Raw genomic sequence first — 25,201 nt, 5'->3', positions numbered from 1 at the left:
GAAGAACCTGGGAAGCTAAATGACTGTCCTGTGTTTTTTTATTATTCTTATTCTTACTCCAATGAAATTACAGATTTAGCATTCTATCCTCCCAAAATCTGCTAGTTCTAATGATGACATTTTATCATAAATATTTATTGGGTATATATAATAAACTTGGGGTTTATATAGTAATTTATTTACTTTGTCTTAAAAGTGTTCGTGTGATGAAATAAAAGTTATGCCCTTGATGATGCGTTGGCTATTGAATTTTTGTTAGTTTTTTTTCCCAAATGTTTTCTTTTGGGGATAAATAATGAAACATTGTATTGGAGAAAGATTTTATTTTGGATACTATGTGAAGATTCTTATTTGGACTCTTAATCTAGCTGTGGCATTTTAATACAGATTATTGTGGGACACCTGCATCTGTTCTGCTTGTCCAGTAATTGCCATTTTTTTATATGTAAAGGCAGATTATTAAACAAAACTGAAGATGACACACAAAAGATGATTTTGTGTGTGTGTATGTTTGTTCTTGATATTAGCAGACCTTTTATTTTTTTCCTTACTCTATTTTAAACAGCTAAAGTTTAGACCATTAGTAGTTACACTTTTTCTAAATTTATAAAATAAAATATCTATCATTATTCAGTTTGTTTCTCTCCTAATTTTCATTTGGTCATTTTTCCTTTTAAGGGATGATATACCTGCAGCTCTTGAAGTCACTCTTGACTGCTTTAAGAAATATGGCATAATGCCCATGATCCATGAAGTCTTATGTAAAATGATAGAAAAAGGAGAAACTGATCTAATTCAAAAAGGTTAGTTTTCTTTAATTATTTTACTTATTAAAAAATTATTTCAGTGTAGTACAGTTGATAAAGATGATCTTAGCACCAGGAAAAATTTGTATTCAAGTCTTTGCCTCTGTCACATTGTCTCTGTGACCCCTAGGTTAATCATTTAATCTCACAGTGTATTAAATGATCTAAAACTAAAAGGTGCACTTTTTTATTGGTCCTTCATTTGGGAATTCCTGGTATCAGTTATATCACTGTTCCCTATCTATAAACCCTCTTCAGTAAGGAAAGATATGAGCAAGAAAATTAAGCTTTGAAAAATATTTTAAAAATAAGTATTGATCTTTTTTTAAATAACACCTTCATTTTCTGAACTGACACAATGAAGCATGCCTTTCATTTTTTATTGTATGTGTATCTCCAGGAACTTACATAGAGCTAGGCACATTATATAAGTGCTAAATAAGTGTTCATTAATTTATTGGAACATAGAATTTTTAAAAAAGTTTAAAAAGCACTTCCAAGCTGTCAGGAGCCTCATCTGAGACTGACTGAATGTTTGTGGGTTTGGGTAGGTAGGTAGGTAGATGAATGCTTGGTGTTTGGTGCTAATGGTTCATATCCATAGTTCCTGACCTCTCTAAAGAAAAGAGGAAAAGAAAAGAGAATTTTCTTATTCGCTTCTTTCACACAAAACTCAGAAGTTATGATGACACAGTATTCAGTTTCCCTGTGTGGTCCTCTTTGAGAAGGAAGTACAGACAACAAAGAAGGACTTCCTAAATGATTACTCTTGTGTTTTATACTGGAATTTTTTGAGGAAAAATCACACAAAGACATTTTCTAATATGAAAAAGAATTTATTAGGAAAATATTAACAAAGGATACTATGGTAAAATACTCTTACTACAATTTATACGACCTCCTTCATATCATTTCTTCATAAGAAACAGTATTTTTCTCTCAGATCTTTCCCAAGCCATGTCCTTTCTCCAAGGAACTTAAATCATTAGTTTGGTGACTCCAGAGCTTAGTCTATTGCACATGGAAAAAAAAAAAACCAAGCTGCTTGACAAATTTCTTAAAGGAAGGGGAGTTTGTCATACATTTAAAGTTACTCTAAACATTTTATATGATGATTTCCCCATCACATTATATATTTCTGTTTTAGGAAAAACTTCTATTGTATGAAATTATGGATGCATGTTATAGTAAACTAATTTATTTTATTTTCTCCTGTCCTCTCCAGCTATGGACTTTGTAAGCCAAGAGCAAGGGGAAATGACAATGCTCTATGATCTCTTTTTTGCCTTCATGGAGACAGGAAATTACAAAGAGGCCAAGAAGATCATTGAGGTGGGGATTTTAACTATAGTAGTCTAATCATGCAGCTATTTAGACTCTTAATTAGAATACATTTAAAAATTTTAACCTTTAATTAGACTTGTTCTGATTCATGTTAATAGAATTCAATCCCAGTAATGAAGGAAAAAAAAGAACTCGGCCAGTTTCTTTATTGTGTATAATTACAGTTCAGAAGAGACAGTCTGGTTGTATATTAAATTTGTTTCCTTACTTTAATTTCACTGTTATATATCAAAATGATATTTGCATATTAAATCTTGGATTGTGGAACAATTAAATTAAACTGGCATTCCTGGGTGTAAAGTTGCTAATCCTCTTTGCCAAGGAATTCTTTGTTCTTAAAAGCACTGGAATTTAATTTGCTGCAGACCAGGCTCAGATTTATTTGTAATGCTTGTCTACAAGTTAATCAGCCAAACAAGTGCTTTTTGCAACTGTTTGGCATTTAATTTAGCATTTCTTCTTTTTTTTTTTTTCCTCCTTTGGTAATTTAAGCAGCTTATAGGAAGTGGTAGGTGACAAACTTAGTCTGTTTGGGATTAATATATTTTATCTAGGCTGAATTGATTGAAATTTTATTAAGTACAATTGATAAGTCAAAAGGACTGTAGTAGGATGTTGCCAAATTATGATTGTTGTTTATTTAACAATTTTGATTCTCTTATAAAAAGAAACTCTTGGCTTAGTTTTTTCATTTTGAACTGCCTGTGTTAAAATACTAATTAGTGAATCAATCAACAAGTATTTATTATTTATATAAGTCCCTGTTTTGTGGCAGGTACTGGCATAGTTACAATATATCAGGCAATGCCTACTATCAATGAGTTATACTGTAACATGGGGAGAGGGGGAGGTGGAGAGGAAGGAAAAAACAGAGAGAGGGAGACAGAGACTGTCTGTAAAGTATGTTAAGAAAGGGTAAAATAGTTATTCTTCTTAATGTTTTACTTAATACAACTTATATATACACATACCTCACATGTAAAGGAAATATATAGGAAGAGTTAATTAAGTATTTTGAGAGAAAGGGTACTAGCAGTTGGATAGGAAAGGTTTATTGTAGATCCGTTTCTGAGCTCTGTCTTAAAGGGGTAAGACATTGGGAGGCACATTTGAGGAGAAATTTCATTCCAGGAAAAAGGAGTAACTAGTAATAGTCAGCATGGATCAAAAAGCATTGGTTAATTATATATTTTTTCTATGGAGTTAGAAGATTGGTGGGTCATGGGAATGTAGATAATTGGTAGCATTTATCTTTCAAGTAGTACTTTTACCCTATAGAGCTCTCCACCTTCCTTCTCCTCCTCCATCCATTCTACTTCTCCCATCTCTCTGAGCCTGCAGGCAAAGAATATACTTGTTGCATAGAAATGCCTGAGTTCCATGTTGCCTCTTCTCAACCCCTCTCCTTCCAACACATACAAGTATGGATCCTTTATCTTTTATGGATCTTTTTTCTCTGTCCTACCTTGAATGTGTTCAGGTGACCTCTTGTTCCTTCTCAAATTTCTTTCTTACAAACCTCTCTGGAAATCCTGACAATTACTTAGTATCAGTTGCTTGGTTCTGTTTGTGCCCATTTTATAATAGTCTCTTTCTTTCTTTTTTTTTTAATAGCTTTTTATTTACAAGTAATGTGCATGGCTAATTTTACAGCATTGACAATTGCCAAAAATTTTGTTCAAATTTTTCCCTTCTTTCCCCCCCATCCCCTCCCCCAGATGACAGGTTGACCAATATATGTTAAATACATGTCCTAAGAGTTATTTTACTGTACAAAAAGAATCAGACTTTGAAATAGTGTACAATTAGCCTGTGAAGGAAATCGAAAATGCAGGCAGACAAAGATAGAGTGATTGGGAATTCTATGTAGTGGTTCATAGTCATCTCCCAGAGTTCTTTCGCTGGGTGTAGCTGCTTCACTTCATTACTGCTCTATTGGAATTGACTTGGTTCATCTTCATTGTTGAAGAGGGTCATGTCCATCAGAATTGATCATCATATGATATTGTTGTTGAAGTATATAATGATTTCCTGGTCTCATTTCACTCAGCATCAGTTCATGTAAGTCTCTCCAGGCCTTTTTGAAATCATCCTGCTGGTCATTTCTTACAGAACAATAATATTCCATAATACTCATATACCACAATTTATTCAGCCATTCTCCAGTTGATGGGCATCCACTCAGTTTCTAGTTTCTCGCCACTACAAAGAGACCTGCCACAGTTATTGCTAATTGTTTTTCCTGTGTCCTCATATATAGACTTAGCTTTCAGGTTTCCTTGCCTCCCATCCCTTTTCAGAGTAGCGGGATATTGAGATTGGAATGTTCATAGGAATAGTGATGTTTATTTGATATGATCTGTCTGTGCTTCCCCTGCCCCTCTTTTCTTCTCTTTCTTCAGACTCCATTTATAGGTTCTTTCTCTTTTAAATATCTCTACACACTCTTAACTTGCATGGACATTTATTTTGCTTATGACTAATCCTTCTCTGAGACCAACCAAATTCTTACCCCATTCTTTCTGCAACACATGTGCTTTTAGATATTTGGAGTTTGCCTTTTCATCTGAATTTGTCTCGGGCTTCCCCAGATTTGTAACAACTGTTTACTTTGGCTTTTTTTGAGTCATATCTTGGATTTATGCCCAAGAGTCTGGTCTACAGATCAAAAGAGTCATGCTTATCAGTAACTTTGTTCACAATTCCTAATTACTTTCCGAAATGTTTGAATCACATCATAGCTCCCACCAACAGTTCATTAGTTTGTCTAAACTTTTCAACATCCATCATCCCCATCTTTTGTCATCTTTATCAATTTTCTAGATGTGAGGTAATACCTCAATAATTTTGACCTCTTTAGTGTTTTAAAGCACTCTTTCACCAAGAAGTTTGCATTTTTTTGAAGTTTTTATTCATATTTCAATACTGAGCAAAACTAGAACAGAAGTGGAGTGTGGTTTCAGCACTGCTCTTGGAGGTACTTCGGATAAAGTTCATGATGGCAATTCTCTAGTAGTGTTATCATTGATAGGAATTTGCTACTATTCCTTCCTACTTATTTTACTTAAAATTCAAAGCCTTTTGCACACTCAAAATCAGCACAGTTAAAATTAGCAGGAGAACAATTAACTAGGCAAAATAAAGTTCTTTCAATAAAAGCCCAAGGTTTAAGATACATACACATTTGATACAATTACTGAAATATAAGTCTTCTTTAATAGGTAAATGGAAGCTATCAACACAAGAGAAACAAATTAAAGGTATAAAGATAGAAAAATGAAGAAGCAAAACTGTTTCTGTTTGCCAGTAACATGTTTACCTGGAATGTCTTTAGCTTCATTAAAGTAACAGTACGTAAAATAAGCCCACAGGAAAAATTACATATAATATGTTATTATATATTATTTATGTATATATAAATAATAAAATCCAGGAAGAAATGATGAAAAAAGAAGGGTTCTTTTAAATAATTTTGAAATACCTGAATTTCTGGTATTCAACTTATCAAGATATACTCATCATTTGTATAGATAAATTATAACATTTGCCTTAAAGAGGTCAAGTGACTGGAGGAATATTCAGTGCTCACAGCTTACAATAAAATAAAATTAATGCATTATCTAAATTAATTTCTACCTTTAGTGCTATACCAATCAGACTACCAAGGAGATATTTTATAATGCAAAATATAGCAATTATTTAGGAAAACTAAGATATAGACTATGGGGAGAAAAAAGAAGTGAAAGGAAGAGAGACTAACATTTCTAATTCTGATATAAATTCTAATTCTTTTATGAAGCAATAATCATCAAATTTGTTTAATACTTTAAAAAAATCAAACAGTAGACTAGTGAAACAGAACAGACCATATTCAGGTATGATCTTTTTTATTTAACCTTTTGCCTCAATTTCCTCAACCATGACATGGAAATAGTAATAGCCAGTATCTCCCAGGGGGGTTGTGGGAACCAGGTGAATCATTCATAATGTATTTACTGCACAGTACCTGGCACATACTAATTAATCAGTCAACATTTTTAAAGTATTTGCAGTGTTCCAGGCACTGTGCTAAACATTAAAGATACAAAAAGGGGCAAAAGATAGTCCCTTGTCTTCAAAGAGCTCAGAATCCAAGAGGAAGAAGTCACAAAATAACAAGTAAGTACTATGTAAAGGTAGATATTGTGATTATGTTAATGCGAAATAGACATCTTAAATAGTTACAGTTGTATCAAAAAAGCGTAAGAAACTTATGCTATTGATGGATTTACAGGAGAATTCTGTCATACTTGTAAAGAACATTCTCTACTCTCCCTTCCTCCCCCCCCCCCTTTTTTTTTTTTTTCCTGGAGCATTTGGGGTTAAGTAATTTGCCCAGGGTCACACAGCCAGGAACTGTTAAGTGTTTGAGGCCAGATTTGAACTCAGGTCCTCCTAATGTCAGGGGTGGTGCTCTATCCACTGCATCATCTAGCTGTCATTCTTCTGTGCCTACATCAGGGATAACGAATAATGAATCAAAAATATTTTTTAATAGATCAGAATAATTTATCTAAGAAATCATTCATAGTAACAAGATTGGACTTATATCTTGGATGTAAGGATGGGTTAATATTAGGAAAACAATATAAAAGCAATCATTACAAAAAAATTCAAAACCTCCCTCATCTCAGTAATCTTAAATGTAAATTCCTCAATGGCAGTGATCATCTTTGCATCTTCAGTGCTTAGCAGTGTCTTTCACTGAGCAGATACTTCATAAATGATTATATATGGATTGATCCAGATCTTTAATATTGGCTTTCCCCTATGACTGTTTTACTTTAATTTGCCATTCTTCCCATTCCTAAATGTCAGCATGCTGTGCCTGAACTAAGTTGCTCTCTTAATGTATTTCTTTGTTCTCCTATAGTTGGACTTATTATTTATAACAATCTTTTTGTTAATTGCCAGCTTAGGGCCTGTCTTGTATTTATTGTTTAATCTCAGTCCAGTCCTCATGATCCAGGATGTCAAGAGGCATTTATTGTTATTTTTTTCTATATGCTAGACCCTGGTCCAAGTTTGGGGGATACAACAAATAGCACGTTTGAATTCTGGAGATGACTGGGTACATAAAGGGTGTATACAAAGGTAATAAAGGTAATCTGGGAGAATAGAGGGTTTTATCGATCCTTGAAGTAATTCAGTGAGCTCCAGTGCTTCCCATTATAAGCTACATTGTTAGATTTACTCGTTAGAAAAATCCCATTAACAGCTGTTTGGAAGTTGGATTGAAGTGAGAAGAAACCAGGGAGACTAGTTAGAAGATAATTACAGTGATTCAGGCAAAAGACCATGAGAATTCTTTTGCAGTTTAATGAGTGAAAAGGAAAGCCTATAGGTAAAGAGTTGTGAAGGCAGACAGGCAACAATTATGTACTTTGTGTCAGGCATTGCACCAAATGCTGAGGATACAAGTACAAGCAAAAAGGACAGTACCTGTTCTCAAGGTACTCAAGGTACAAGTTAGATTCTAACTGGAGAATACAGAATACAAAAACTTTTTTTAATAGCTTTTTATTGACAGAATATATGCATGGGTAATTTTTCAACAGTGACCCTTGCAAACACTTCTGTTCCAACTTTTCCCTTCCTTCCACCCCCTTCCCCAGATAGCAGGTAGTCTCATACATGTTAAACATGTTAAAAGTATCTCTTAAATACAATACACATCCATACAGTTCTCTTGTTGCACAAGAAAAATCAGATTCAGAAAGGTAAACAATACCTGGGAAGAAAAACAAAAAATTCAGGCAGTCCACACTCGTTGGGTGTAGCTGGTTCTGTTTATCACTGATCAATTGAAACTCTCATTGCCAAAGATAGCACTTCCATTAGAATTGATCCTCATATAGTATTGTTGTTGAAGTGTGTAATGATCTCCTGGTTCTCATTTCACTTAGCATCAGTTCATGTAAATCTCTTCAGGCCTTTCTGAAATCATCCTGCTGGTCATTTCTTACTGAACAATAATATTCCATAACATTCATATACCACAACCCAACCATTCTCCAATTGATGGGCATCCATTCAATTTCCAGTTTCTATCCACTACAAAAAGGGCTGCCACCAACATTCTTTAAGATCTGTTTGGCATATAAGCCCAGTTTGATAACTTTTTGAGCAGAGTTCCAACTTGCTCTCCAGAATGCCTGGATCCATTCACAACTCCACCAACAATGTATCAGTGTCCCAGTTTTCCTGCATCCCCTCCAACTTTAGTCATTATCTTTTCCTGTCATCTTAGCCAATCAGGGAGGTGTGTAGTGAGTTGTCTTCATTTGCATTTCTCTGATCAATAATGATTTGGAACACCTTTTCATATAAGTAGAAATAGTTTGATCGTCTTAAAATTGTCTATTCATATCTTTTGACCACTTAGCAATTGGAGAATGGCTTGATTTCTTATAAATTAGTCAATATTTTGGAAATGCAGTCTTTAATTGTAAAAATAGAATAAAAAACTTAAAATTGGAATGGAAGGTGTCCAAAATGGTGTTTCAGGGAGAAAATCATCAATGAAAGCTAAGAGTCCATAGTTATGGAGAAAAGTTTCAAGGTGAGAATTCAGGGAAGACAAGTAGTGGTAGAAATATCAACATTTTTTAGTCCCACAAGAAGTCCTATGATACAGTACCCTATTCTCCCGTTTTAATAAGTTTCTAAATAATTTCCTGCCTGTCAGTCTCTTTTCACCCTCATTTATCCTTTTATGCTGCTGTCCAAATACTCCTTTTGTATATCTCTGATTATGTTGTTTCAGGGGCTCCTCATTCTATGCAGAATAAAGTTTAGTCTTTAGTTTTTTCTCATTGCCAAGGCCTTCCACTAATCTGACTCCAATATATCTTTTAGCTTTATCTCATAGTATTTCTCATTTTGTATATCCTGTATTATCATGGATCATTCACCAGTTTTTGTCCCTCCCGTTCGCATCTTAGAGTTTTTATATTCTCCTATTTGGAATGGAATTAGAGTTGTACCTTGCACAAGAGTTTGTGTCTGCAGCCTCTTGGTGCCTTCCTTTCTGTAGTAAAATGGTTTGAGTTAGAATATAAAACATGTACTGATCAATGTAATTCTTCTAAGTATGAAGTGGACATGAATTTGGTCCCTGTAAACTTATCCCTGTTTGTATGTAAAAGTTCTTTGGAAGAGGAAAGGGACTGGAATTAAATTCAGATTTAGATTTAGAATCAGGGTCAGATTTAAATTGGTAGAGGAGGACAGTTTTCAAAAAGCTGTGAAGCCTACTGGGCTGAATATATTTTTCTGTTATCTTGAATATTTGAGGTGGAGACTTATAAACTTAGGGGACAAAATATAGTATTGACCTTTTCAACTTTTTTGAAAATATAGTGGCAAACAAGTATATTAACTTCACCTGTAGACCTGCTCAGTTATTTTTTTTCCTCCTTGTGGATTATCTTCATTATTTCTTTGAAAGGTCAGAAAAAACAAGGGCAAATCTTCCAGGTATTGGTGAAAATGTGATAGAGAAACTTTGAATACTTGATGAAAATCATCTCTTCTGAGGACTCCACTCCCACCCCACCCCCATTGACTTCAATGCTAAGTGGGGACACAAACCTTTTATGAATGAATATCTTACAGTGCTTAGGGTATACTATTGATCTTTCTGAGAGAAATTAGGATTTTCCATTCTCTGTAATCAATTTATGTCTGTGTTTGGAGCTTGTATTCTTTCCTTCACAAGTGTTAAAAAAAATTGGCTCTCTTTTACATATGCTGTAAGGGAGAGTATTTAGTATATATTTTTCCTATATTATCTAGGTATTTATTTTGCTTTTTGTGAAGCATCATTTGAGGTGATGAGCATCATTCCAAAATATTAAGGTTACAGTTTTGTTTTATGGTAAAGTCTGGTATTTTAAAGTAAATTGTTGTTTTTTGTTTCTTGGGGTGTTAATATGAGGTCTTAATTATTAAAAATTGGATACGTCTAGATTTTTTACTTATAGATTGAATATATTTTACAAACACATTTTAATGTGGAATGTTTTAAAACAAACGGGCCCAGCTAAAATCAAATGACTTTCTTTTTCTTATAATAAATTTTACTTGCTGCTACTAGATCAGTAGCAAGTTTAGTATTTCAATTAGGAGGTGGTAACTCATGTTGAGAATTTCACTCAAATCTTGCTTTCCTTTAATATGTTTCCGTGTTCTTTCATTGTAGTCTATTTGCATTTTACATCTCTACTTACAGTATTTTAAAATTCACTAAGATGCCAGAAGATACTGGACTGTCATGGAAGCATAGGAGATTTTGTTCATCTGATAAGATACTATTTTGACAACTAAGACTTTTAGTAAAAAAAATTTTTTTAGCTTCAAAACAAAATTCACATAATCTGGCATCACCAAGTCGGTCTTAAACTGGAGAAATTTTCTTACATGTACTTGTTCAACATTAAGACTGTTTACCTCTTGAACATTTGCACCAGCAGTCATAGTGATAGTTGCTCTGGCATTTTTGTAATGTTCTTAGATAAATTATATACAGATTTAACTATCCCATTGTATTTTATAGGATTATTTGTAATAATGTGGTATCCACTGTCAAAATAGAAGGATAAAAAAAAAGAGATATGGTCTGTTATGGATTCTAAAAATGTTTCAGAATTTACAAATCAGTTATTTGAGAGAATTTGTAAAATTTTTCTTTGCTAAATATATGCATCTGAAGAAAATTATTTAGCTAAATCTTAAAATTTTTAATAATATTCATTCATTATCCTCATTTTTCAAAATCCACCTCTTCTTCCCAGATAGCAGAACTTTACTCCTGATTATTTGCAGTTAGAGAATGCTTTTTGTTTTACTGTCATAAATTGTGTCATAATTAATAATTTGTACTGCAAAATATAATAAACTCAATTTTAGGTTTTCAGGTTTTTTTCCTGCTCTTTAAAACTTTTAAAGCCTAGTATTGGTGTGTGTGTATATATATGTATATATATATATACACACACACATACATACATACACACACCATAACTCTTCCATTGAACAATAACAAATTAGGTTCTATAATAAAGTTTTTTTATTGTTGTTTTTAAAATAATTTTGATTTATCTTAACCGTTGGCTTGCTAAAAATTTTCATCAAATACATCTAGTTTTTGCATCAGTGGGCTAATGAAATTTCACATTTAGTTCAGAATACTTAGAGTCACTATTGAAGAAGGTCACTTTGGACTATAAGAAGATAGTTATTTTGCTAACTTCAATTCTGTTGGTAATCAAAGACTAAAGTAAATAATAAGAAGAATCTAGTTTTTTTTTTTTTTATGTGGATAGTAGGCTTTCTTTGGTTTGGTGTTTGTTTTTGGTGGTTGAAGATAGTAAGAGAAATGTGATAAAGAATGATAAATGTTTCTTTGAAAAACCAAGACTTCATGGAATTGCCCAATTTTTTTTCCCCACAGACTCCTGGAATTAGGGCTCGTTCTGGAAAACTTCAGTGGTTTTGTGAAAAATGCATTTCTGAAAATCAGGTTTGTGTTTATTGATGATTTATTTCTGATCTTCTCTCATTCCCTAAAAAAGGCACATATGTGTCTGTGAGTTGGAAATCTCTGTTGGAGTGAAGAGTCCAGCTTTGAAGTCAAGAAAACCAGTACAAATCCTGACTTGAACACTTAATTTTAGTTTGTTGTATGATTGTTGGCAAACTCTGGAACAACTCTGAACCTAAGTTTCTTCATTTATGAAATGGGGACAATATCTGTGGGATAGCCCACGTTAAAAATGGTGTAAATCGTTTACCATTAATAGAGAACTTAGAAAGCTACAGTCAGAGACCTAAATTTATATTCATCCATTATGCCAGGTCAATTTTCTTTCCCACTGATTTGATAGTCCTCTCAGTCTACCAGAGATTTAAAAAAAGTTCTTCCTTTCTGGTAGAATCTTTACATTTGTCTTATGATACAGAGTACTTTCTTATCAAATAAAACAGAAGATCTAGCAGTGGTAATAGGCATTTGTGGAGGGAAGCAAAGTTTTTTTGCCTTACAGTGTAATTAGTTGAATTATCCATACATTCTTGAATATAACCCATTTTCTGGTCCAACTCAGAAGTTGGTATGGATTCATTTTCCCATAGAATTTGCTGTCTCCTCTGCCATATCAACCTAATGTAGGTTCTGGGTAAAGCCTGTAAGGAAGAATTATTTTTTTAAAGTAACTGAGAATTGATTGCATGTTATTGAAGATCTGTCAGGGATTCCTTTTTCAGATTTTTTGGACATTTTATAAAGCCATCTGGACAAATAATCTGTTATTTTCTAATTTTAAGGTTGAAACCCTGGAGAAATTGGTTGAAATGACACAGAAACTATTTGAATGTGATAGAGACCAAATGTACTACCATCTTCTAATACTCTGCAGTAAGTAATTCAATGATCTTGACTGTGTTTTGTTTTGAAAAATTCTTATTTTTATAGTGATTTATGTATTTAAAGCCTTAGATTAGTTTCATCGAAGTAGAATCTTCTAACATGTGATATTTAAAAGTCATTGGCTAGGGGCGGCTAGATAGTGCCGTGGATAGCGCACCAGCCCTGAAGTCAGGAGGACCTTAGTTTAAATGTAGTCTCAGACACTTAGCAATTACTCGCTCTGTGATCCTGGGCAAGTCACTTAACCCTAATTGCCTCAGCTAAAAAAAAAAGTCATTGTTTTTCATTAAAATTAATTATAATTAAAATTAAATTTAAACTTTAAATTAAATTAAAAAATTAAATATAACAGAATATATAATAGAATAATCTCTGTTACTAGGAATTGTGAATTGTTTCTGTAATTGGTATCTACAGTTGGGTCAAAGTTAATTGATTTTTTTTACTTGATTTTAGTTTATTATTACTGTCTAAAATTATTCTTTGAGAGATTTTTATGGAAGTAGGATTAGAATCTATTAAGACATGACTTCATTTAAGCAGGTTACATTATGATTGCAGTCATGTATATTAATATTTTCTTTGTATTAATACAGACTTAAAGACCATATTTGATTTTTTTTGGGTGCCATGACCACTTTTAACCATTCTCATCTTGTAATCAATTAAGATATTCTTGTGGTTTTCTCCTGAATTTCTTGATGCTTACAGACATATTGTCCATTGGTTTAGGCCTGTATTTGCCTTTTGCATAAATCTATATTCCCTTTCAGCTTGCTATCTTTGTTCTAATCTGTCGAGATCTATTTGTATTATGATTCTGGCTTCCAGGGCCTTAGGTATACATATCGTATTCATAGATTTTTTTTTTAATTGTGTTGTTCCAAATTACTGGTGTATATATATACACTTCAGCCCTGTTAATGAGGTTTTTTCTCTGTCAATACATTAATCATACATCCTGCATTTCAAGATCTCAAAATCCTTGAGAGTAATATGTCTTGTTTATTCAGATGATATGAGTGGTTGTTAGATTAGCAGTATCTACATTTCCAATCTTATAACTCCATAGGAAAAAATATATAATTAGCCAATGCTTGTTGATCCATGCTGTCTCAGTAATGATCAGTACTATAACAATCCTACTCTTAGAATAAAATATATATCATAATATTTTATACATATAATATAAACTCCAAAACTATCTCTTAACATGCCAATAATTGACATTAAATTCTTTGGCCTTTAATTTTACTGGCCTTATTCCTTCCTGCTCTTCCTCAACTTTTGCATCAAGGATAGGAATAGTCTCTCTAATTCCTCAAAGATTATCGATAGCTGTTACAGCAACTTCAAATGTATTTAATACTTTTGAATATGGTTTGCATTTTTTCCCTTTTGTCCTATTGGACTATTGGGTATTCTTCATATATAACAACATTTCCCATCTCCATGTACTGGCATTTCACACCTTTATATGCCTTTCCTCCTAATTTCTGCTTCATTGAATACATATTTTGTCAAAACTCATTTCAGATGCTACTTTCTTATTGGAGACTTTTTCCTGTTTCTCTCACTATGGGTGCATCAGACCTACAACAAGTGTTTTTGTGTTTTAGTGTGTGCTTGTCATTATGATTAGCTTTGGCAGAACAAAGAAAAGCAAAAATTTGTACTATCCTCAGGGAACTCACATTCTAATAGGAGAAATAGCATGCAAATAACTAGGTATATAAAGGATATATTCAGAACAAGATTGTATTGCATCTACTTTGTATCTTATATTACCCACTTATATTTTTCTTGTTACACCCATAAGAAAGCTTCTTTAGGGCAGGGACTGTTTTGTTTATTCTTTGTATCCTCTGCAGGACAGGGCAGTGTTCCTGGCACATGATAAGCAGTTAATATATGCTTGATGATTTATTCTTTTTGTTTATTTTGAGCAGAGAATACCATTCCATTGTCATATCTCTAGCCATTATGTCTCTCTGTGTGTTCCTAGGAATTCATATTTTATCTCCTTACATTAAAATCCCAGGTTCACTCAGCTTCTGTTGGTTTTCCAAGTATGAGTGATAATGTCCGCTGAGACAAGCAGTATAGATACTCACTTTTAAGAGAGAGGTATTGTTAAGGACTAAATCACATCCCAGCAGAGGAATATTTCTTATTAATAGGCAGCTGATTCTAGTGAGCCTGGAGTCAGGAAGACCTCCATTCAGAACCAGTTTGTAACCCTGGGGAAGTCATCTCTGTTTGCCTCAGTTTTTTCATTTGCAAAATGGAGATAATAGTGTCTACTCCCTGGTGATGTTATGAGGATCTAATGCAATGATGATTATAAGCCCTTAGTACACATGTCTGGTACATAGTAAGTGCTATGTAAATGTTAACCATTTTTAAACATTTATTTTTTTGTCAGAGTTGTAGATTATATGAGTTTTAATTGGTAATTTATTTCTGCTTTAGATGATTGTTTCTTAAGGACCAGTTGCTTTAGTATGATAAAACAATGTCATTTCAACAGGAAGGAATCCTACTTCCCAATGCAAATAGTTCCCACCAGTGAGTTGCTCAGTTTGACAAGCCATGTCTGCTGAGACGAGAAATACAAGATAGAATTTATTAAATTCTGTCATACAGATCATCAGTCAACAAGAAAAGACACAACCAATTCTAGCTACTTAAATAAGTGGAAAAGGTTTGCAGCTTTATGTCATTTTAAACACAATATACCACTTGCCTGCTTTCCATTTTAGACCCTCGATGTTATACCTTCATATAATGATCTGTTACATACTAAAAGTTATTTAGCAGTTTTACATAAGAAATGATCACTTCTTCCAGAATTCCATTTACAGATTTTCAAAATAAATACATAAACAATAAAAGGCCTTGTGTAAACAATTCTCAGTAAAATAAGTAGACTTGAAACAATCTTTTTCATTTTATAATTTCCAATGATAAGATTGCTATAGATTTTGAAACATATAGATATTTCCCTTGTTTTACTAATTAAAATTTTCTCCCTCTTAAAAACTTTTAAGCATAACTAATTACACATCTCATCAGCAGTTGATTGTAGAGGTTTGATTTCTAAATTCCTTCCCAGTGTACCGTTGTATGATTCTATATATCAGTACCAAGAAAGATGTAATTAAAGAGATGTATTTTGGGTTAGAAGAATGTACATTTAGTCATCTTTTTAGGAATTCTAGATTGTTTAGGAGGAAAAATTTTTTTAAATTGTTTTCTTAAACTGCATGTGCAAATTCTTTTGTCTTATGATAACTATTTAGCTTAATGGTAAAAGCACTGGCTTTTGAATTGAGAATTATATTACTGCAGTTAGTACTTCTAAGCTACATAATTTTGGAGAAATCATTAAACTTCTTTAGATAGTGTTCTTTTGTTTGGGATTAAATGACCCAATGTAATGTCTATATTCTACAGGAAAATCGTAGAGGTTTTTGTAATTTTGTAATAACATTTAACATGTAATAACAATTACATGATAATAGTTAAATTAATATTATATGCATTACAGCCTCCTTGTTTACCTGGTTTGTGGTTTCTCAGTCACTTTGAAATGCAAATCAGAAAACTTCTGAATAAATGGTACTGCTAAAAACAAATCTTGAAGATTTCTATCTAAATCTATGGCTTTCAACATTACTTTTCTTTAATCTATGAGAGTCTTGACTAAAAGGACTGCATCCTTATCAAAAATTATGTGTATTTATGAAACTTGAACATTTATATTTTGCACTTATTTTGACATTAAAACCTAATCATGTTTTGCAGAGGAAAATAATGACTGGAAGAGAGCTGATGCTGTTTGGACTAAAATACAAGAAGAAAATATTATTCCTCGTCAGAAGACATTGAGGTTGTTGGGTGAAATCCTCAGAAATAACAATCAGGATGTTCCATTTGATATACCCATGGTAATTTGAGGAGAGCAGTTGTTATTTGTGGATTATTCTTATAGATGTGTTCTTTAAAAAAAAAAAAATAACTCACTAACTTTGTTTTTAAGTTGTGGTATGATGACTCACTTGAAGATGATCCTCAGCAGAATGCGTTCTCCTTACCCACAGAAATAACCTTAAAGAATGAGCTAATGAGTGTTTGCCATATGAGGAATAGTGAAGGTAAAGAAATATTTTTATTTATCTATATAGTAGTACTTTAAAGTCTCTCACAAAATGCCAACAATTAGCCCTCAAATCTTATTATTGCTTTTGCTGTTATAATTGGCACAATTTTACAGCTTCCTTTATCTTTCTGTGTACACTGTTGCCACAAAGATAAAAATGTTAACATCTAATCTACCCTCAGATCTTTGAATTCTGCGAAGGAAGATTCAACAAGGCTTGTGATTATGGAGAGTGAGAGTGAATTATTACTTTTGAAGTGACCAGAAGAGCAAACCTTAAGCTGAAACAAAAATGGCTTTCAGGACATTTTTGTTTTGTAGGCATCAAATAATGATGGTTCACTTTTAGAGCTGCTCTGAAATATTTAATTGAAAATATACTGCATGAGTTTGGTGTTTAAAATTCAAATTCAGAAAAGAAGTCTACAGATCGGCATTTAGGTTAATCAGGTCATAAGAACTATAGAATTCTCATAAAGAGAGAAGAGTAGACAAATAAAACACATGAAACTTTGCAGAATAAATATAATTTGTTTTCAGAGAAAGCATTCTGCATTACAGTATTCAGCCAGAGAACAGAAAAACAGAGGTAACTGGATGGCAGGATGTGTATGAATCCACCAGTTCTTTAGCAAAAGTGATTGCTATCTAGCTGGGGCATGTTAAATTCCCTGGGAAGTCACTTGAGGCAAAGCCAGAGGTCTAGCCTTATGGAAACCTCCATCAAAATAGAAAGGGTTAGAAAATATATGATGGGAGATATAAGCAAAGAATTAACTGTAGCTGTAGGAAGGAGGAATTGTAGATCGGAGGATCTATTTTCAGGAGAAACAGTTAGGAGACAATTACAGTGTTCTAGGTAAGCTCTGAAGTTCAAATGTTATACTAGGTTGATGGCTGTGTGAATGAAATGAGTTAGTAAAAAACCAACAAAAAATTTAATGAAAAAGATGTATTCATTGATTAGATATGGAAATTGGTGATAAAAAGGTTGTAAACAGCTCATTTAAAGTCATCCCCCCACTCTTTGATTTGTTTTGTTTATATATCTTTTATATCAACTTCATTTCTGAATTCAGTGAAGTATTCTTTACTGCTACATATTAGGCACTGCGCAAAGTACTTTACAAATATTATATTGTTTGGATGATTTTGAGACCTTTATTTCTAATTCTGGACTTTTTAAAAAACTTCCTTTCAGTGGAATCCTGGGATAAGAAATTACTGTCATTTTAGTGTCACTCTCTCCCTTCACCTGTGCTGTCCCTACTCTTCCATTTCCCCAACTCCTAACACCTAGTCAATTTTCAAATGACCTATGGTTTATGAATATTCTTATTCTATAGCAGAATTCTGTTATTTCTACATTTGACTCCCACTTTTTCTCACTTGCCAATTTGGACACTAAATCTCAGTTTTGATATGCAGTTGTCTTAGTATTGATTTGAAGCAGTCACATGATGGCTGACACTTTGAAGTTCTTTTGAGAATTATTCCTTCATGTCTTTTGACCACTTAGCTTGATCATTATAATAATTATTTGAACTTTTGAAATGTGTGTTCTTAAAACTAAAATTACAAAAAAATACATTGTCAGATTTATGTAAATCACCTCTAAGTTTGATATGACTGCAATAGAATATAGTATTCTGGGAAAATTATTTTACATCAAAAAATTTTAAGCCCATCCTGATTTCATAATCATGTGCTATTTGAAACTCCATTTAATAGGTAGAGTGGTACATAATACATACATTAATTAATTTTTTAATTTAATTTTTTTAGCTCATTCACCTAACTTTTTTTTTTTCCCAGTAAGTAGCAGCCTTGCACACATAGCAAAAGGAGCAAAAATTTTTGTACCAAATGTAGCTGTTTTGCAAAATGAAATTTGCTTGGGGGGGGGGGGTAGTGGCAATTAATGACTTTCACTTCTTGAAATCATTTGTATCTTTTGAAAAAAAAATTTAGGAAAGACATAATTTTTTTTATCAAAAGGCAATAATTTTAGTAACTTACGGTTCAGTTTTTGTCTCCTGTACAAGTTTTATAAGATAGCAAATAAGTTTTCTTAAGTGATCCATTATAAATATAGATTTTCCTTGTCCAATACACAGTTGTCCTGAACTTTTATAGAAATTAGCAAATGCCTTAGATATAGAATTTAAATTTTTTTTCCCCAAGTACCAAGGAATACCATACAGTGATATAAATAATACAATATGGACTTTGTAGTATTTTGTTTAAAATGTACTATTTTGTAAACATTGTCTTCATCTATGATGTATAATATATATTGGTTCTTAGAGCCATAAGAGAAGTTCAACAACAGCCTTTTCACTTTTGGGGTTGAAGGGTAAGTCCTCATAATCCACTTCTGACCAACTGCAGAATGTGTAATTTTTTTCAGAAATACAATTTTTTCTATAATAATTTAATAATATATTTGTTCCTTGATCATTGATACATTTAATGACATGGGAAATATGAATACCCATTTTAACCTAACAAAGAGTCATAGATAATTAACATTCATATTCAAACTCAGTTCATAAACTTAATAATTTATGTAGCAGGGTTGTTACATTTTCTAAGTTGTAATATTGCTCATTTGTTCTTAGAAATATCATTACTCTCCTATACTATAGTTTCCAGTAAAGATGACTCTAAAAGAGCTTTTAAGGATGTGTGCCCCATTTTCTTATTTTGGTTAAAGATGTGGTATTACTCTTTCTGAACTTGCAAATATATACTCTTAGGAATCCTCCAAATCAGCTTCTTATAAAAATGTTGTTAGTGTTCTGAGTTTGTGTGTGCCTGCTGCTATATTTGATAACAAAAGTCTGTGTGTCTGTTGAAGGCCATATGTGACAGGATCAGCTATGTGGACAGCTGATCTTTATTGTGGTATGTTTGTATACAGTAAAGAGTGGATTATAGTCTCGATTGGATGTTTACCGCTAGGCATTTTTATTTGAGAAAAGTAAGTGACTGAAAAGTGTAGTTACTTCTCTTTGGGTAACATCCTTTCATTCACTGACAGTTATTGTGAACGAGTGAAATAAAACTGTTAATCAGTCAAACAAATGTTGCTTAGTTTACTTGTTAGATATCAGTATATTTGAAAATTGTATGTTTTTGTATAAGTCCTGTCGTAGCCAAATAATTTGATCTCCCAATTCTAGAATTGTAGGCTACATTCACATTAATACTGTTATGCTGTAATTCCGACTATTGTAACCACCCACCTATAGATTAAAGATAGCTTTAAGATGGTTCCTTTCCTTCACTCAGACTAAATCATATATCTGTGATTGGGGTTTAATAAATATTAGCGATGTTTTTGAAACATTGGCTCTTAGTGACAGACCTAAACTTTATGGATTATTTTTATACTGGTGTAGATGTATACTTTACTAAGTAATAAAAATCCAATGAGAATAATTTTGTCTTAAATTAAAATTTAAAATGTTCTTTTATCCCAGAAATTTGGGAGAATGAAAAATTTTTTTTTCTTTAGGTGAAAACTGAAAACCTTTTTTTGGTCAGTTTTTTGAAATTGCATTTGTTAATTTTTTGTTTTATAGATGCATATTCTATGTTTCTGGAGGCACAAAAGAAGAATGTTGTATTTCCTGCACTTACTTATTCCACACTTATAAAGTTATTGTTGGCTTCTGGTCATCTTGATGAAGCCTTGAATGTGAAAAACATGTAAGTAAATTTGTGATTGTTCTTTATTTTGTTATTTTCTACTTTTTAAATGTCATTGATTGATTCCCAAGAATATCTCTAGTTTCTACATTATCTTAGTTACAGACTGAATAATGTGTAACTGCACATGCATTCTTATGTACATGAAGGATTCCAGGTTAAAAAAAGTTTTAGAACAGTTTTAATTTCTTTTCTTTTGAATTGAAAGGTATCTTAGAGAGTGTAAAACTGTCCCCCTATTTGCCCAGTCCCCTCAGTTTTATAGGAAGCTTACTAATAATACCCAGTGATGCTTAGTCCACAGCAAGTAGCTGAGCCAGAATTTGAAATCGGAGCCCCTTAATGCAAACCTAGAAGTCATTTCCCTGCAACATGCTGTCTCAGTATTTATATGCACAATAGGGAGGTTTTACTTATGGATTTTATAAAAATTTAGACCACGATATAGAATTTGAGACCAAGACAAACAAATATAATTTTTAAAGCTAAATTTGGAATGTTTACCTTAAGTATACTGCAAATGAAGCAAAATCATTGTGTCAGTATTTTTAATAAACAGTTGTATTTCACTACTTTTAAGGAAGTAAAAATTTTTTCCAAATAAATTAAAAACAAAAATCTTTTGCCTGTTCTCTTCATTTGGGACTTCCTCAAAGTAATGAGAAATGCTGCAAGATTCTGAGGATAGTGAAAGATGCATTTGTCTTAAGAAATGGGAATGAGATGATGAGGTGAAAGGACAAAAAAGAAATGGGAGCCAGATACCATTAGGAAAATGTAGCACATAAGGAAAAGAGAAATGTGCAGTAGTACTTTTCCAGCTATGATAATGCCATCTTAACATTCTGTTGAATCCCTTGGAAGTTGGTGGTACCATGGATAGAAAAATAGGCCTAGTTATCTTGAAGATAAGTTCAAATCCTGTCTCACACACTTAAGGAGCTGTGTGAGGTGAGCATGTCACTTAATCTCTGTCTTGCCTCAGTTTCCTTAAATATAACAGTATGTATAAAAAGTATAACAGCACTTATTGCCCACATTTGCTAGGAGGATCCAGTGATTTCAAATGTGTTGAAAGCATGATAGCTAGCACCTAGTTGGCATTATATATACTGATTCCACTCCCCTCTTTCCTTACCCAGAGTTTTGAAGCTTTTTCTTCATCTTTTTCCATTTTAATCTTGAAAGCATGATGGCTCCTGGGTCCTGTTTCCCATAATAACCTATCAGTTGTAGACACAGGAACAGAGCTTGAGTAGTTGGTTTCTTTGGTATCCTATGTAGTTGCCCCTATAATCTGTAGGATTGATTTTTCAGTCAACTTTCTTACTTTACACCTTGGTGGTCTTCATTTTTATGGCGTATATCTCACAGCTTCCCAGGACTGACCACTATACTCTGTCCTATTATCTCACCAAGATAATCATATCAGTACTATGACCTTTCTAATGGCAAGCTTCTTTTACAAAAGAAATGCTTTTCTTTTGCATTTTTTTCATTGTACTAGAGAACTAGAAAAGGAAATAATAGAATGAAGCAGAATTAGTACAGGTCTTTAAGACCTGTGTTTAATCAAACTCTCTACTGGATTTAGGAATCAATCTTTTTCATTTCATTTTTGAGCTCTGCAACCTTGTACAAATAGTTTTACTTCCAACTTCTGTCTCTGAAATCAGAGTTGGGTTAGATCAGTAAAAGAGGAACTACAGACCATAAAAGTCTTGATGATGAAGTAACTTTATTCTGACATTGTTTGACCAAAATGGCCTATTGGAGGCTAGTGACAAGATACCACTCCCCTATAGGCAGCATAATATAGTGTCACCCATGGCACAGTTACCACAATCCATAAAATAGTAGTCTGTTGCTATAATTACCTACTTAATGTTTTTTGTTCAACCTTAAGAGCAATAATTTTTTTCTTATGAATTAAAACTCAATCTTTGTTTTATTCTACTTTTGCTATCCTTTATATGCTATAACTACAATTGAGCTCTTGTGATAGTTCTTATAAGTTTTTTTCCCCACAAGGTTATTTAATCCTTCTAGCCTAGTAATAGAGCCCCAGCAATAATAAAACTGCTACCTTTCAATAATGTAAATGAAGACAACTTTTTGTTTTTCCTTGTTAGTATTACTGGTTATAACTCAGTTATATTCTTCTGAATAAGTAGGATAGAGAACTATTTTGTTTAGCTTTTCCCCAAAGTGCCAGTTATTATGCAAATATGCTTCACAATAAGAATTTCTCAAGACTGAATTAACTTAAACATAGGAAAATAATAATAGAATTAAGGCAGCAATGAAAAATAAAACTGATATAATTAGAAATTTGGTAAAAGTTAAGATTCTATTAATAAAAGAACATTGTAGTTTAGAGTTTTTACTATAGTGGGATAATATTTGTTCCTTATCAGTGTAACCTTTTTCCTTTGAATGTTGCATGTTCTCTTGCCTCTCCCAGCCCTCTCAATTTTTATTTTAAATAGATGAATTATTAGCATCAGTAGTGGTGATGGTGGTGGTAGTATGGTGCGAACAGTATCAGTAGCAGCAGCAGCAATAGTTGTAGATCACCATAGCCTAGTAGTTTTTACTTTAAAAATAACATTTAATTTTCCTGACAATTTATAAGGAATTTTCCTTTTTATGTTTTATTAAATAAAAGTTCTTAATTGTTGAATTTTTTCTTTTTTAGGCCACATCCATTTCTTTCTGAAATATTTAACATTTAAAAAAATTATTTTTATTATAAGTTACAAAGCCAACTACAAACATGAAAATTTATAAAATATAAAATTCAAAACTGGGCTTGTGTATGAAATCATAAATGTCTTAAATTCAAGCTTGTTTTTAAATTTAATATATCACTAACCTTGTCCTTTTTGTCTTTGTCCCCTTTCAGACTTCTATCTTAAATGTATTTTGTGTTACATTGGCGTTCTTTTCTTATTTGTATGTCATTTTTGTCTTCCTTTTCAACTCAGATCCTCTAACTCTTGCACTGAAAATATATTTTTCATTGTGTAACCTACAACCAGCCTATCTTTTTACCAACAGATAGAAGACTTGCTTTAGTCCTCAGGTCATCTAGAGTTGTGGGTGGTCATTGCATGACCAAGAGTTCTTGATTCCTTTCAAAGATGGTGCTTGTGGGGGGTGAGGAGAGGGGGAGGGGTGTTGGTGAGGGAGTTAGACATTATAGTTACTTTGTAAATAGGTCTCCTGATTCTGCATACTTTATTCTGTTTCAGTTTTTACAAGCTTTCCTGGATTTTGAAATGTTTATGTTTTAAAGGAATTATTTTATGTTATTCACCCTTTTAAATTGATTTGAGAAATTACCAATAGGAAATACTCAAGTGACCAAGCACACACATACATGCATGACATATATGACATACATGCATTAAATCTAATATTTAGTCATGTTATTACATGAAATAACAAAAACAACCCTCAAGTGTATTGTTTGTTCAAAATACCCAGGGTGGGGCTTGTATTTCATGCCTGGCAGACTTTTTAGATCTAGATCTATAATGAGGAAACATTGCTTTTTAAACTAACCATTATCAGGATTCCTGGGGATAGGGCCCCTTTTCATTATTAAGAATAATGCAAATTCTCCCATTGACTGTGGCATGTTATTCAAGTGAATCACATAGGTCAATTTCCATCAGTTGAAGTGCATAGATTATATATCTTTCCATGTAGGCATATGAAAAAATATCTCATATATTCCTTTCTCAGAATAGCTTGTGTTTTCATCATTTTTGTAGATAGGCGAGTATTAAAGAATGATTATTTATTTGGTCTAACTGCTAAAAATGAAGTATAATAATAGATTCTCTTCCCCCTCCCAAGACCAAAATTTTAGATAAGTAATTTTCAATAGTTTATAAGCCCAGATATGAGTGCCTTTTCACATTGGCATTTTAAAATACTTTAAATGCTATTATTTGACATTTCTTTAGGCTACATAACTGATGTAGTGATTCAAAGACCATTCTGTGTTATCTTTACTATGAATTTTGTGTCAAAGTCTCAGCTTTTAGAATCTAGGGGAGAAGTGGGGAAAGGAGAACAAGACGGGTTAAAAAGAAATTACTGTCTAATTTATTTGACTAGAAAAAAACTTGTATCCCAATGATATCTCATGTAACCCAAATCCCTGATTCTTTATAATCTTACTTCCTTTTAGGTAAGTATACTTTACACAGAGTAAGAAGTTTTTTAGTATTGGAATGATAAAAAAGCTTTTATAGTAGTGACTGTTTATTTAATCACTATAAAGATTGGGGAAAGTAAATCCTTTACTATTTGCAATTTATGGTTCCATGCTGGAGTTGTTGACTTGACTTAAAGGCTTTGACAGATGGGACAAAGGGAAAAAAGTCAAACTGAGCAATGGGTGCTTTGGGAGAGATTAAGAGGATTGATGGGGGGAGGAAGAAAATCCTGCATTCATTGACTGCATTGGTGAACCTCAGAGGCTGAAAGTGACTGAGAGGATAGTCTTGTTGTGGTGTCTTTGGAGGATTTTCTTGGGATTGACGAGAATAATTTAGCAGTGACCTTGCTTTCCCTACAATCCGCTCAAGCTTAGAAATTCAAGTTCACAGGCTGCTCAATTGTTAGTCACAAGAACATCCATCAGTGAGTTTTATCTTGATTTTTGATATGGCAAATGGCAATAACTGCCTTTTT

The 25,201-nt window shown here is 32.7% G+C and overlaps 1 protein-coding gene across 1 annotated transcript in view; it reads left to right on the top strand.

Annotated features, from left to right (window-relative positions):
* Positions 1-25,201, top strand: part of LRPPRC (leucine rich pentatricopeptide repeat containing) — a 106,754-nt gene that overhangs the window by 65,874 nt on the left and 15,679 nt on the right. The window contains exons 24-30 of the mRNA XM_031950416.1: positions 679-803; positions 2,032-2,138; positions 11,644-11,712; positions 12,516-12,606; positions 16,426-16,568; positions 16,661-16,775; positions 20,368-20,494. Of these exons, the coding sequence (XP_031806276.1) occupies positions 679-803; positions 2,032-2,138; positions 11,644-11,712; positions 12,516-12,606; positions 16,426-16,568; positions 16,661-16,775; positions 20,368-20,494 (777 nt within the window). The remainder of the gene's footprint in view (positions 1-678; positions 804-2,031; positions 2,139-11,643; positions 11,713-12,515; positions 12,607-16,425; positions 16,569-16,660; positions 16,776-20,367; positions 20,495-25,201) is intronic.

This window comes from Sarcophilus harrisii, chromosome 2, assembly GCF_902635505.1.
Source record: "Sarcophilus harrisii chromosome 2, mSarHar1.11, whole genome shotgun sequence".
NCBI lineage: Eukaryota > Metazoa > Chordata > Mammalia > Dasyuromorphia > Dasyuridae > Sarcophilus > Sarcophilus harrisii.
This window is presented reverse-complemented; position numbering and strand designations above follow the sequence as displayed.